The sequence below is a fragment of the Oncorhynchus gorbuscha genome, linkage group LG22 (genome assembly GCF_021184085.1).
Source record: "Oncorhynchus gorbuscha isolate QuinsamMale2020 ecotype Even-year linkage group LG22, OgorEven_v1.0, whole genome shotgun sequence".
Classification (NCBI taxonomy): domain Eukaryota; kingdom Metazoa; phylum Chordata; class Actinopteri; order Salmoniformes; family Salmonidae; genus Oncorhynchus; species Oncorhynchus gorbuscha.
Window position 1 is genome coordinate 6,726,249 of NC_060194.1, and position 13,645 is coordinate 6,739,893.

General features: G+C 41.9%; 1 protein-coding gene and 5 non-coding genes across 6 annotated transcripts; all 6 read left to right on the plus strand.

Annotated features, from left to right (window-relative positions):
- The first annotated feature begins 801 nt into the window (after window positions 1–801).
- Window positions 802–10,254, plus strand: eif4a2 (eukaryotic translation initiation factor 4A). The gene is made up of 11 exons (XM_046322070.1): window positions 802–933; window positions 1,764–1,824; window positions 2,167–2,299; window positions 2,489–2,628; window positions 3,029–3,197; window positions 3,333–3,442; window positions 8,232–8,375; window positions 8,724–8,861; window positions 8,935–9,024; window positions 9,321–9,400; window positions 9,504–10,254. Exons 1-11 carry the CDS (start codon window positions 884–886, stop codon window positions 9,646–9,648), a joined length of 1,260 nt encoding a protein of 419 aa, XP_046178026.1. The 5' UTR covers window positions 802–883; the 3' UTR covers window positions 9,649–10,254.
- Window positions 1,569–1,628, plus strand: LOC124010273. The gene has a single exon (XR_006834409.1). It is a non-coding gene; the product is annotated as a small nucleolar RNA SNORD2 (small nucleolar RNA).
- LOC124010271 lies at window positions 1,996–2,066 on the plus strand. The gene has a single exon (XR_006834407.1). It is a non-coding gene; the product is annotated as a small nucleolar RNA SNORD2 (small nucleolar RNA).
- On the plus strand, window positions 2,357–2,425 carry LOC124010274. Its single transcript, XR_006834410.1, has one exon. It is a non-coding gene; the product is annotated as a small nucleolar RNA SNORD2 (small nucleolar RNA).
- Window positions 2,885–2,955, plus strand: LOC124010272. The gene has a single exon (XR_006834408.1). It is a non-coding gene; the product is annotated as a small nucleolar RNA SNORD2 (small nucleolar RNA).
- On the plus strand, window positions 8,463–8,639 carry LOC124010270. The gene has a single exon (XR_006834406.1). It is a non-coding gene; the product is annotated as a small nucleolar RNA SNORA81 (small nucleolar RNA).
- Window positions 10,255–13,645: the final 3,391 nt, after the last annotated feature.

Sequence of the window (13,645 nt, forward strand, 5' to 3'; positions counted from 1 at the left end):
CCCCATAAAACCCATCTAGAACATTTGTTGTATATTCGGAGAACATTGCCACCATGTTCTGCTAGACATTAAGGGAATGTTCTCCTAAGACCAAAACATATATATATATATATATATATATTTTTTTTTTAAGTTCTCAGGTTTTTGCTAACATAGATAGAATGTTCCCCTAACTAATGGAAAAAATTGACACTCAAACAGGTGAACATTGTGAGCTGGGTTTGCACCTGCAGGTTTTACACAAGTGAAATACTGTATTTAGCTATCAAATGCAAGACTTTATAGTTGGGGTTTTAGTTGTGAGATTGATAATGACATACATTTCTGGGCGGGAATTCATTGAATTGAATGCTTTACTTTACACAACAACAAAAACATGTATACATTTTTTTCATGGGCCTGGGCTGGGAAGGTTATAAATCTAGTTAGAAAATAATCCAAAACATTCCAAATGTATGAGTGGTAAAAAAAGTGCGGTACTATACATGAGAAATGAGGAACAGAGACTGTGTGAGGTTAGAAATGATTTCATAAAGTTGATATGTTGTCTTGGCAAAGGTGTATGCACCATTTTGAGTAAATTCCCCATAAATTTTGACATGATGAGAACGCCGTAGTAACCCAAACACATGCAACTTGTGCTGCAATATCCTTCCGCTATAAAATATAGTCTACCTATTTTGTTGTTTTCGCGTTGTAGAACGCAGCGTCACAGTATTAACACATAAAACACAAATATTAGTGTACTAAAAATATTGTCTTTGTGTGGAGAATGTCTTGTCTGTTCCGAAAAATGACCAGATTGACTCTTTACATAGCAGTGAAAATAGTCCGGCCATTATAAAATCGCTTGTCCTCCTCACTGTAGATCTTTTCCAGTCGCATGGTGAAGTTTGATCTGATCATGTCTAGCGATTCTCCTGATTACAACAGGTAAAAGCCTAGTTTCCCGGTGTCACCTTAAAATGACATGCATTTTCCATTCATCTTGTAGCTATTCGTAGGAAACTAGCTAGCTAGGTGGTTTACAACGTCGGACCCCATTGGCATTAGCTTGCTAGCTAAATGTTAGATAACGTTAGCTAGCCACGTTAGTATTCTGTCAAGATGGTAGTTCACGTCCGCTTCATGGTTAGCTGATGCAAAGAACATGCAGGAAAATGTACAATTTGATTATCTAGACACAATTTTGACATGCCTACAGTCAGTGAATGTGATGCTTACCACTAAAACCAGCTAGACAACGTCATATAGTGTCATCAACGGCCTTGTTCCAACCTAGGTTGACTTAAGTTTCAGCCAGACTAGAGTAATCAATTTATGGCTTTGACTCCAGCTAGTTTGGCTAAATGATCTAGGTAGTTGGCTGACGTTAGCTAGTCAGCTTGCAAACATTGCAACCCACTGACTGAGTTGGCGGCAGGAGTAGAAGGGGAGAAACTGTTCTTATTGAAATTCATAGGCTTATCAGCCCCAACGAAGATTAGTTAGCTAATGTTATGTAACTTGTGCCCCATCGGGATGCTGACACGTGTTGCTTACTCCATAAGCAACACTAGCTAAATGTAGTGTGGGATGATGGCATACCGTCTTTCGGGACTGACCCTGGAATTTCAACTTCATCACACTTTCATGTTAAGCTTGGCTGGTGTGGATTTTGCTGTCATTTATTCACCAACCCTCTCCCAATAACCATATTCAGGTTAATATGAATGTTTTTGTTGCTCAGTTTGTCTGACTCTACCCCTTATTTTCACCTATAGCTCAAGAGATCGTGAGCATGACGCAGGGCCAGAGGGGATGGAGCCTGATGGTGTTATCGAGGTACGTTTTCAACTCACTCTTTGCTAAATCCAAATTAGTTTGGTTAAAATAAATGCTGGATCTCAGATTGTTGGCGTAATCTGTCCATGACTGCGTTGGTCTGAAAGTTTACCCGACTCCTTGCACACCACTTGTTAAAGAGGATTTCAGTTCCCTTCTGTAACAAGGGTTGAGTGAAATGATGGCATTTCATCTTTCGGGACAGACCTGATGATGGTGACTACTTTTTAGACTGATCACTCAACCTCCAGCACAGACCTGCAGTTGACTCCCTGTAATCAACTACTTTTGTCCTCTTTATAATTTGTACACTGTAAACTAAATACTAATGTCATTGTGCAGAGCAACTGGAATGAGATTACAGACAACTTTGATGACATGGCCCTGAAGGAGACACTCCTTAGGGGTATTTATGCGTATGGTTTTGAGAAGCCATCGGCCATTCAACAGAGGGCAATCATTCCTTGTATCAAAGGTATGTAAATCAATGGTTTGTTTATACCAATAAATGAAAGTTAAACATCCTCTTATTCATTGAAATGATGGCATACCATCGTTCAGGACTGCAGTGGAGAACTACTTTTAGTCTTACTGATCACTCAAGTGAATGAGGACTTAATTTGCATTCTGATCATGAAACCCCTTTGCTCCCTCCCCCACCCAGGCTATGATGTCATTGCCCAAGCCCAGTCAGGCACTGGCAAGACTGCCACGTTTGCCATCTCTATTTTGCAGCAGCTGGACATGGAGCAGAAAGAGACCCAGGCTTTGGTACTGGCCCCCACCAGGGAGCTGGCTCAGCAGGTATGCTGTACCTGAGGTCAGGATAAACTTAAGTGTGTATCAGACCAAGGCGGCATATTAAGTCTCAAACAAAGGTATTTATATTTTCCCCACTTCCTTCCTTCATGCAAAATCAACAAATTGGGCTAAAAGGAGGTGACAGATCTCTTAGGATCGGTGTAGTCTCTGTCCATGGCTGCATTGCTCTGAAAGTTGACCTGACTCCTTGCACACCACTTGTTATGGGGGGGTTCAGTTCCCTTCTGTAACGAGGGTTGAGTGAAATGATGGCATTTCATCTTTCGGGACAGACCTGATGATGGTGACTACTTTTTAGACTGATCACTTGAGAAACACTCAAGTCAATATAATGCATTGATGTCAAGCGTATATCACCATTAAACATTTTGACTCGTTTCAGATCCAGAAGGTGATTCTGGCTCTGGGAGACTACATGGGGGCTGCCTGCCACGCCTGCATTGGGGGCACCAACGTCCGCAACGAGATGCAGAAGCTGACGGCCGAGGCCCCCCACATAGTGGTTGGGACTCCAGGCCGGGTGTTTGACATGCTTAACAGGAGATACCTGTGTAAGTACTCATCAGTGTAAGTATCTGCCATCTGACCAACTCATTTCTCTCGTCCATTGGTAATCTTTAGAGGCCTTCCTAGCTTGTTGATGACAATGCATGTGCTAAATTGCATTCTTGTCTACTATATTATAGCTCCAAAATGCATCAAGATGTTTGTCCTGGACGAAGCTGATGAGATGCTGAGTCGTGGTTTTAAGGATCAGATCTATGAGATCTTTCAGAAACTGAGCACAAACATTCAAGTAGGTCTCTTTTCTTTATATACACACGGAACATGTATACATACACACATATATGTAAAGAGTTTGTTTCGTGAGCTGAAATGAAAATATCCCAGAAAATGACCATACTAAAAGCTTATGTTTCAAATGCGGTGCACAAATTTGTTTACAACCCTGTTAGTGAGCATTTCTCCTTTGCCAAGCTGATCAATCCACCCGACAGGTGCTGCATATCAAGAAGCTGATTAACAGGGATGCAAACCAGCGAAATGTATTGGTTTGAATCCAAAACAGGTAACATATCTGATCTGTGTAGATCAGATGAAAAAAGGCTCAGCCAATTGTTCACGTAACCGAATCCAGCACGTGACTGAAGAGACAACCAACTTGCTAGTTACAGCATCAGTGTGCGCTCTGGGAAGACAGTGGAGAGTGGAAAGGCAGTTTGCCAGTTAGATAAGCGCGTCCCCTGAATGATAACGAAGAGGTAGGTGAGAAGCCTGACCACAGGGGAGGGAAGGGAAGGTGATGAAGCGTACTTCATGAGCTGTAACCGAAAACACTGGCGTTAATTCTAACGTTTGAGGTGAGGGAGCGTGGTGGAACAAGAATTGTTAGCATTAAGTATCTTGCTAGCTGGATTGAATTCTCCATTAGCTAGCCAGAGAAATGTTGAGCAACTTAGCTGATCAAATAATTGCGTTTATGATGTGAAAATTAGCTGGCTAAAGTCAGACTGCTTGCTAACGTTAGTAACATAAACAATTCGCTATAGTATTAAGTGGTATACGACTCTTTGACATCCTCAAGTTAGTTGCTTACTGAACCCTGGCAATCTGTGTGAAATGTTAGTTTCTCTATGAACTAATGTTTTCCATCTACGGTATGTGGTTAATCTTCAGGATGAAGAATTGGGTCTAAAATGAGGCGGTAGTTGTCAGACAAGTGGATTCAGGGATCAAGTGTAGCTGGAGCTGGGCCTGGCTTAAGCTGGATGCCACTATAGAGGTGAAGGGAACACCACACACACCCCCCCCCCCCTCTTTCTCGCTCGTTCACTTTTTCAATACAGTGGATAAAAAGGGGCAGTGCCAACAAAGGGGCTCTTGCTGGCACATTGTAGAACCCATGTACACTTTGCCTGTGGAAAATGTAATAACGTGTAGTGTAGCCCAGAGATATTGTTTTTGTTGTGTTTAACTTGACAGTAACACGTGTGAGGGAAGGGGGATTATTACGTTTTTATTCAGTGAACGTTATTTTTGCACACATGTAGCCTTGTGCACTTGATTGACTTTTTTCTGTAGTTGTCGCTATAAAAGAGCAAAAATATAACGTCTATTTCATTCTCTTTCTGACCGTCTCGGATGATACCGCAGGTGAATGAATTTCTACTCTAACAGTCTCAGGGAAGCTCATCTGCATGGTCGTCCTCAGTAGGGTCTTGACCTGACTGCAGTTTGGCGTCGTAAATGGCTTCAAAGTTGTTTTCTGAAGTTAACGTTGTGATGCGCGGCCCATGGTGGAGGTAGGGTGATGGTATGGGCAGGAATAAGCTATGAACACAGCGTTTTTATCAATGCCGATTTGAATGCAGAGACTGTGACGAGATCCTGAGGCCCATTGTCGTGCCATTTAATCCGCTGCCATAACCTCACATTTCAGCATAATGCACGGCCCCATGCTTGAAGGATCTTTACACAATTCCTGGAAGCTGAACATTTCCCAGTTCCATGGCCTGCATACTAACCAGACATGTCACCCATCGATAATATTAGGGATGCTCTGGATCGACGTTATCCAGCAACTGCAAAACCTGGACCCGTACAAATCAGCTGGGCTTGACAATCTGGACCCTCTATTTCTGAAACTATCCGCCGCCGTTGTCGCAACCCCTATTACCAGCCTGTTCAACCTCTCTATCATATCGTCTGAGATCCACAAGGATTGGAAAGCTGCCGCAGTCATCCTCTTCAAAGGGGGAGACACCCTGGACCCAAACTTTTACAGACCTATATCCATCCTTCCCATCTGAGGTCTTCGAAAGCTAAGTCAACAAACAGATTACTGACCATCTCGAATCCCACCGTGCCTTCTCCGCTGTGCAATCTGGTTTCCGAGCCGGTCACTGGTGCACCTCAGCCACGCTCAAGGTACTAAACGATATCATAACCGCCATCGATAAAAGACAGTACTGTGCAGCCGTCATCGACCTGGCCAAGGCTTTCGACTCTGTCAATCACCATATTCATATCGGCAGACTCAGTAGCCTCGGTTTTTCCAATGACTGCCTTGCCTGGTTCACCAACTACTTTGCAGACAAAGTTCAGTGTGTCAAATCGGAGGGCGTGTTGTCCGGTCCTCTGGCAGTCTCTATGGGGATGCCACAGGGTTCAACTCTCGGGCCGACTCTTCTCTGTATATATCAATGATGCTGCGCGCGATTCCATGATCCACCTCTACGCAGACGACACCATTCTGTATACTTCTGGACCCTTCCTTGGACACTGTGCTATCTAACCTCCAAACGAGCTTCAATGCCATACAACACTCCTTCCGTGGCCTCCAACTGCTCTTAAACGCTAGTAAAACCAAATGCATGCTTTTCAACCGTTGGCTGCCTGCACCTGCACGTCAGACTAGCATCACCACCCTGGATGGTTCTGGCCTAGAATATGTGGACATCTAAGTACCTAGGTGTCTGGCTAGACTGTAAACTCTCCTTCCAGACTTGTATCAAACATCTCCAATCTAAAATGAAATCTAGAGTCGGCTTTCTATTCCGCAACAAAGCATCCTTCACTCACGCCGCCAAACTTACCCTAGTAAAGCTGACTATCCTACCGATCCTCGACTTCGGCGATGTCATCTACAAAATAGCTTCAAATTCTCTACTCAGCAAACTGGATGCAGTTTATCACAGTGCCATCCGTTTTGTTACTAAAGCACCTTATACCACCCACCACTGCGACCTGTATGCTCTAGTCGGCTGGCCCTCGCTACATATTCGTCGCCAGACCCACTGGCTCCAGGTCATCTACAAATCCATGCTAGGTAAAGCTCCGCCTTATCGCAGTTCACTGGTCACGACTGCAACACCCACCCATAGCACGCGCTCCAGCAGGTGTATCTCACTGATCATCCCTAAAGCCAACACCTCATTTGGCCGCCTTTCGTTCAAGGTCTCTGCTGCCTGTGACTGGCATTCCAGTGTTAATCTGCAAAATTGTAATTATTCGCCTACTTCTTGCCTTTTGCACACAATGTATATAGACACTTTTCTACAGTATTATTGTTAATTGTTTATTCCATGTGTAACTCTGTTGTCTGTTCACACTGCTATGCTTTATCTTGGCCAGGTCGCAGTTGTAAATGAGAACTTGTTCTCAACTAGCCTACCTGGTTAAATAAAGGTGAAATAAACTTCCCACGGCCATTTTTAAGAGGCATAGAAAACATTCCACAGGCGACACCAGCCTGATCAACTCTATGCGAAGATGTGTTGCGCTGGTCGAGGCAAATGGTGATTACACCAGGTACTGACTGGTTTTCTGATCCACCCCTAACTTTTATAATTGGTGGGTTTTAACAATTTTATTTTTGTACTTTTTTTTGTGTGTATTTTGCATGAAGCAAATTGTGGTCACCAGATACTGACGTAAAAAAAAAATATATATATACATCTCCTCGCCCTTAACTTGGTATCTGTGACCAACAGATGCGTATCTGTATTCCCAGTATTGTGAAGTCCATAGATGGAGGACTGATTTCAGTTGACTGATTTCCTTATGAACAAAACGCAACAATGTTAGTTCATAAGGAAGTTGATCCATTTCATTAGGCAGTAATCTATGAATTTCACGACTGGGCAGGGGCGCAGCCATAGGCCCACTCGCTTATTAGCCTTGCCCAGTCTCTTAGTGGTACAGGCCCAGTCAATCAGAATGAGTTTTTCCTCAAGGGCTCGTATTCATCAGTTGTCCGGGTGGCTGGTCTCGGACAATCCCGCAGGTGACTAAGCTGGATGTGGAGGATCTGGGCTGGTGCGGTTACACGTGACCTGTGTTTGAGGCCGTTTTGGCTGTACTACCAAATTCTCAAACTGTTCGAGGTGGCTTATGGTAGATTAACATTAAAATCTCAGACAACAGCTCTGGTGAACATTCCTGCAGTTTGCATGCCAATTACACACTCCCTCAACCTGAGACGTTTGTGGCATTGTCTCAACTGCACAAGTTATTGTCCCCAGCACAAGGTGCATCTGTAATGATCATGCTGTTTTAATCAGCTTCTTGAAGTGCTACATGTGTCTGTGCTACATGATTATCTTGACAAATAAGAAATGCTGACTAAAAGGGATGTAAACAATTTTATAGACTTTTTGGTTTGGACATTTTCTGGGGTCTTCAGCTCAAACATGGGACCAACACTTTAAATGTTGCATTTTTGTACAGTAACTCAGTAAAATGTTGTGCAAGTATACACAACTCTTTTGCATTCTTAGCCGAAGAGCATAGTAGCTGAACCTGTGACCTTATATTCGCACGGCAATCATATGGGATTGTTTTCCCTAGTCACTTTATGTGGGGTGACTGGTTAGCCTGGTTTCTGCCATAATGCCAGCAGAGTATTGCGTGGAGGGAGAGCACTACGCACTGTGCTGGAAATGCGTCGTGGTCTAACCTCGTTCTTAATATTTGCTAACGTCTGTCTCGAGGCCCAGTGCGACAATGAATCGGCCACTTTGGATGCCAAAGTGCATGTCTCCAGTTCACCTTGTTACAAGTGTTTTTCTCCGGTATCTCCACAGGTGGTCCTCCTCTCTGCTACCATGCCTGCGGATGTCCTGGAGGTGACCAAGAAGTTCATGCGAGAGCCCATTCGCATCCTGGTGAAGAAGGAGGAGCTTACCCTGGAGGGTATCAAGCAGTTCTACATCAATGTAGAGCGCGAGGTGGGTTGTGCTCACCAACGCCATGGATCCACATTTATTCAGTTGCAAATATTGAGTTCCTGTCGTTCAACCAAGTATATATCATTTCCCGTCTTTTAAAACACCCCGCTAAAATTGTTGGGGGTGAAGCCTCTGGGCTTGACCCTTGCGGGCATGTGAGCATGGGTACACCCAAAGGAAGAGATGTGAAGGCAGCGTTGCCAATGAGACTAGGGCGAGCCGTTTACTGTCCGGTGTCTTGTCTCAAGGTTCTGTGCTACAATCTAATGATCCTTTTAGAAATAATTTGTCATGAGGCTAGCCAGGCCCGCTCAGTAAAATGACCTGTACCCTTCCTGTTTCTTCCAGGAGTGGAAGTTGGACACGCTGTGTGACCTGTACGAGACTCTGACAATCACCCAGGCAGTCATCTTCCTCAACACCAGGAGGAAGGTTGACTGGCTGACGGAGAAGATGCACGCAAGGGACTTCACTGTCTCTGCTCTTGTAAGATCACCAGACGTATTGCTAGGAGAATCAGAGGTTGACTGAACCTGTTTTCAACGCCTGTTTCTTTTAGCACGGAGACATGGATCAGAAGGAAAGGGATGTGATCATGAGGGAGTTCCGGTCTGGATCCAGCAGAGTCCTCATCACTACTGACTTACTGGTGAGGCTAGAATATCACTCTGCTCTGTCATTAGGGATGATTTTTAACATTGGTACATGGTGTGTTATCCCAAAATGCAAACCCCACAAGGCTTTGTCCTCTGCGATGGCCCTGTTATGGCTTTGAGCTAATACCTTTTGGGAGATGAAAGGTCTGTTCTCCACCACGGGTTTCTCTCGCTGTAGGAATCTGTTACTTAATGTCAGACGACATTTTAAAATCAAATGTGCTTTTGATATTCATGTCGGTGCCTCAACTTTGCTTCTTTCTAACTAGTGTTTGTGTTTCTATTCCAGGCTCGAGGAATTGATGTGCAGCAGGTTTCCCTTGTCATAAACTATGACCTTCCTACAAACCGAGAGAATTATATTCACCGGTATGTAGTCTGAAGTTGATGCCTTGTGGTATGACTGAGTCTTTAATGTATTTGCAAAGTTTGCTCCTGGACCTGACTTTTTGTTCCCCATTCATTTCTACAGAATTGGTCGCGGTGGCCGTTTTGGCCGAAAAGGCGTGGCTATTAACTTTGTGACCGAAGAGGACAAGCGTATCCTTCGGGATATCGAGACGTTTTACAATACGACAGTTGATGAGATGCCTTTGAACGTGGCTGACCTGATTTGAACCAGTGATTTGAGAAATTTAATTTTTAGCGCGGTGCTAGCGGTCGTACACTTGCATTGTGCTTACGTTATTGTTCGAGGTAAACTTCTCTCAATGCTATGCCTGAATCAGACTTCGGCTATTTTGTAGGATAAGGCGACGTCGATGGTCTCTGGTGGACAGTTGTAGATTCAAACCTTTTTTAAAGAGTTTGTTGGTCAGAGCTACGAAAGCCTTGGCGACAGGTAATATTATGGTTGTCATCAGTTTATTTCGGTGTTCAACAAAGGTTTGTGTAGTAGATGTGCTTGACCGTTTAGTGATCTTCTTGTGGACAAAACGGTATAAGTGCTGTATTAATAAGTCTGCCAATTATGTTACGCTAACAAATGTTCTGTGTAATTGCAATTCTGCACTATTTGTTATAGATTTAACCCTCCTATTTTATGCAATGTGTCAATTTAAGTGTATTCTATTTTATCACTTTGTCCAAGTCCTTGGTTTTACCATATTCTGCTCACATGCAGTTTACCTCTTTAGTTGTTCCAGAACAACGTTTAGAGCGTGTAGCTATTTTCCCTTAAACTATGAATGTATTAATAAAACCCAACTTGCTGTACTAAATGATAGCGTGCATTGTAATTTATTACATGTTTAAATAGTTGGCGAATTACCTACTTTTCAAACCTCTCCCTGGGGACCTCAAGCAGTTTCCTGCATTTATCTATACCGGAGCTACTAGCACACCTGATTTTTATCTTGTCAACTGATATCCAGCCTATAATACCCTGACTACACCTGCAAAAATAAATGTAGAAATCTGTTATTGCACCCACACTTGCTCGCGGGTGTCAACAAGCGTCTGCGTTGTCAAGGGCTAAAATAGAAGTCCTTTCTATTTTTGGCGCAGATTGCGCTGCAAGTCCTTCCTCTCCCATCTCCTCAGTTTATAGAAGCAGATACCCACGTGCCAGCTCCTTTGGTTATACCCACGTGGGTGATTGAGAGACGAGCTGTGTTGCCGGTCGTGGTGATACTATGAAAAGTATAGAAACCACAACCATGGTTTAGTTCTCTCTAACTCTCCTCAAAACAGTGGAACTGGTGATTCATTGTTCCCCACTTAACAGGGACTAATTTAGACCTGGGACACCAGGTGGGTGCAATTAATTCAGGTAGAACAGAACAGCAGGCTCTGGACCTCATTGTAAGCGTTTTGAAGACACCTGGTGTAGTTGATACGTTATCTTGTCCAATGAGAACATGACTTCTTGGGGTGATTTCACACTTGGTCCCGTTCAGACAGTTTTTGTGAACTGTTCGCTTGCATTTTTTTTGCACAGTGTGAACACGCCAAATTATGTCCGACTCAAAAGAGCTCCTGAAGCAAACCACTGGGACCATGCGGTGGTCTGAGATCGGTTCTCTTAAAACCTGGGCCAATGTGAACACAAAGCTCCCCAGGTTTGCTTGTCATGATTCCCACACTAGACTAATGCAACACCGTTTCCCCTGACATAACCTCTCGCATTGGTGCCACAAAAGAGAAGATTATGACTGTTGTGCTGGGTTTTTAAAATATATTTATTAGCGATTGTCAAGGACAGGCGTTTAGTTCAGATTCTTTGTTTGCAATATATAAGCTAAGAGCTTCTGAAGCTGTTGAGTGTGGGAAGATGACATTTTTGACATCGCAACATAAAATCTATTCTCTTAAATGCGCAGTAGCTTAACTTGGGTGTACAATATAATTATGGTGTTATTTGATATGTAGTTTGTTGCTATTTATTCTGTTAGCAATAAAATGTACATGTAATCAGAAGATGCTATTAACAATTCATGTCTCATATTTAAATTTAATCGCAAACTATTAGCTTCCAAAGTGTATCTAGCTGTCCGATAACACATTCTGATTGAATGTCTACTCTTGCACTTTGTAAAAACCCAGAGTGCATTTTGGGAAAAGATCTTGATTCCTTTCTAAAGGATTCGGTCCACAAAATGGGTGAAGTGAACTGGCAAAAGAGTAGCCGACTCACTCAAAAGCAAGGGCAGTGTGAATACAAAGAGAACTGCGTTTGGTTCTTTTTGACCCCACTTTATAGAGGACTGAGATCAGTTATTTTAAAGAGGACTGAGATCAGTTATTTTAAAGAGGACTGAGATCAGTTATTTTAAAGAGGACTGAGATCAGTTATTTTAAAGAGGACTGAGATCAGTTATTTTAAAGAGGACTGAGATCAGTTACTTTAAAGAGGACTGAGATCAGTTACTTTAAAGAGGACTGAGATCAGTTACTTTAAAGAGGACTGAGATCAGTTACTTTAAAGAGGACTGAGATCAGTTATTTTAAAGAGGACTGAGATCAGTTACTTTAAAGAGGACTGAGATCAGAGGACTGAGATCAGTTATTTTAAAGAGGACTGAGATCAGTTATTTTAAAGAGGACTGAGATCAGTTATTTTAAAGATTTTAAAGAGACTGAGATCAGTTATTTTAAAGAGGACTTTAAAGAGGACTGAGATCAGTTACTTTTGAATCAGTTAGAGGACTGAGATCAGTTATTTTAAAGGACTGAGATCAGTTACTTTAAAGAGATCAGTTATTTTAAAGAGGACTGAGATCAGTTACTTTAAAGAGGACTGAGATCAGTTATTTTAAAGAGGACTGAGATCAGTTATTTTAAAGAGGACTGAGATCAGTTATTTTAAAGAGGACTGAGATCAGTTATTTTAAAGAGGACTGAGATCAGTTATTTTAAAGAGGACTGAGATCAGTTATTTTAAAGAGGACTGAGATCAGTTATTTTAAAGAGGACTGAGATCAGTTATTTTAAAGAGGACTGAGATCAGTTACTTTAAAGAGGACTGAATCAGTTAGAGGACTGAGATCAGTTATTTTAAAGAGGACTGAGATCAGTTATTTTAAAGAGGACTGAGATCAGTTATTTTAAAGAGGACTGAGATCAGTTATTTTAAAGAGGACTGAGATCAGTTATTTTAAAGAGGACTGAGATCAGTTATTTTAAAGAGGACTGAGATCAGTTATTTTAAAGAGGACTGAGATCAGTTATTTTAAAGAGGACTGAGATCAGTTATTTTAAAGAGGACTGAGATCAGTTATTTTAAAGAACTGAGGACTGAGATCAGTTATTTTAAAGAGGACTGAGATCAGTTATTTTAAAGAGGACTGAGATCAGTTATTTTAAAGAGGACTGAGATCAGTTATTTTAAAGAGGACTGAGATCAGTTATTTTAAAGAGGACTGAGATCAGTTATTTTAAAGAGGACTGAGATCAGTTATTTTAAAGAGGACTGAGATCAGTTATCAGTTTAAAGAGGACTGAGATCAGTTACTTTTAAAGAGGACTGAGATCAGTTATTTTAAAGAGGACTGAGATCAGTTATTTTAAAGAGGACTGAGATCAGTTATTTTAAAGAGGACTTTTATTTTAAAGAGGACTGAGATCAGTTATTTTAAAGAGGACTGAGATCAGTTATTTTTTAAAGAGGACTGAGATCAGTTATTTTAAAGAGGACTGAGATCAGTTATTTTAAAGAGGACTGAGATCATTTTAAAGTTATTTTAAAGAGGACTGAGATCAGTTATTTTAAAGAGGACTGAGATCAGTTATTTTAAAGAGGACTGAGATCAGTTATTTTAAAGAGGACTGAGATCAGTTATTTTAAAGAGGACTGAGATCAGTTATTTTAAAGAGGACTGAGATCAGTTATTTTAAAGAGGACTGAGATCAGTTACTTTAAAGAGGACTGAGATCAGTTATTTTAAAGAGGACTGAGATCAGTTATTTTAAAGAGGACTGAGATCAGTTATTTTAAAGAGGACTGAGATCAGTTATTTTAAAGAGGACTGAGATCAGTTATTTTAAAGAGGACTGAGATCAGTTATTTTAAAGAGGACTAATATGTAAAAACCCCCTTAGTTTCATGTTCATGTCAGTTCAGCATCTTCTGCTGTGCCATACAGAACTGAGGCCTTTCTCAGCTCAATATTGCCA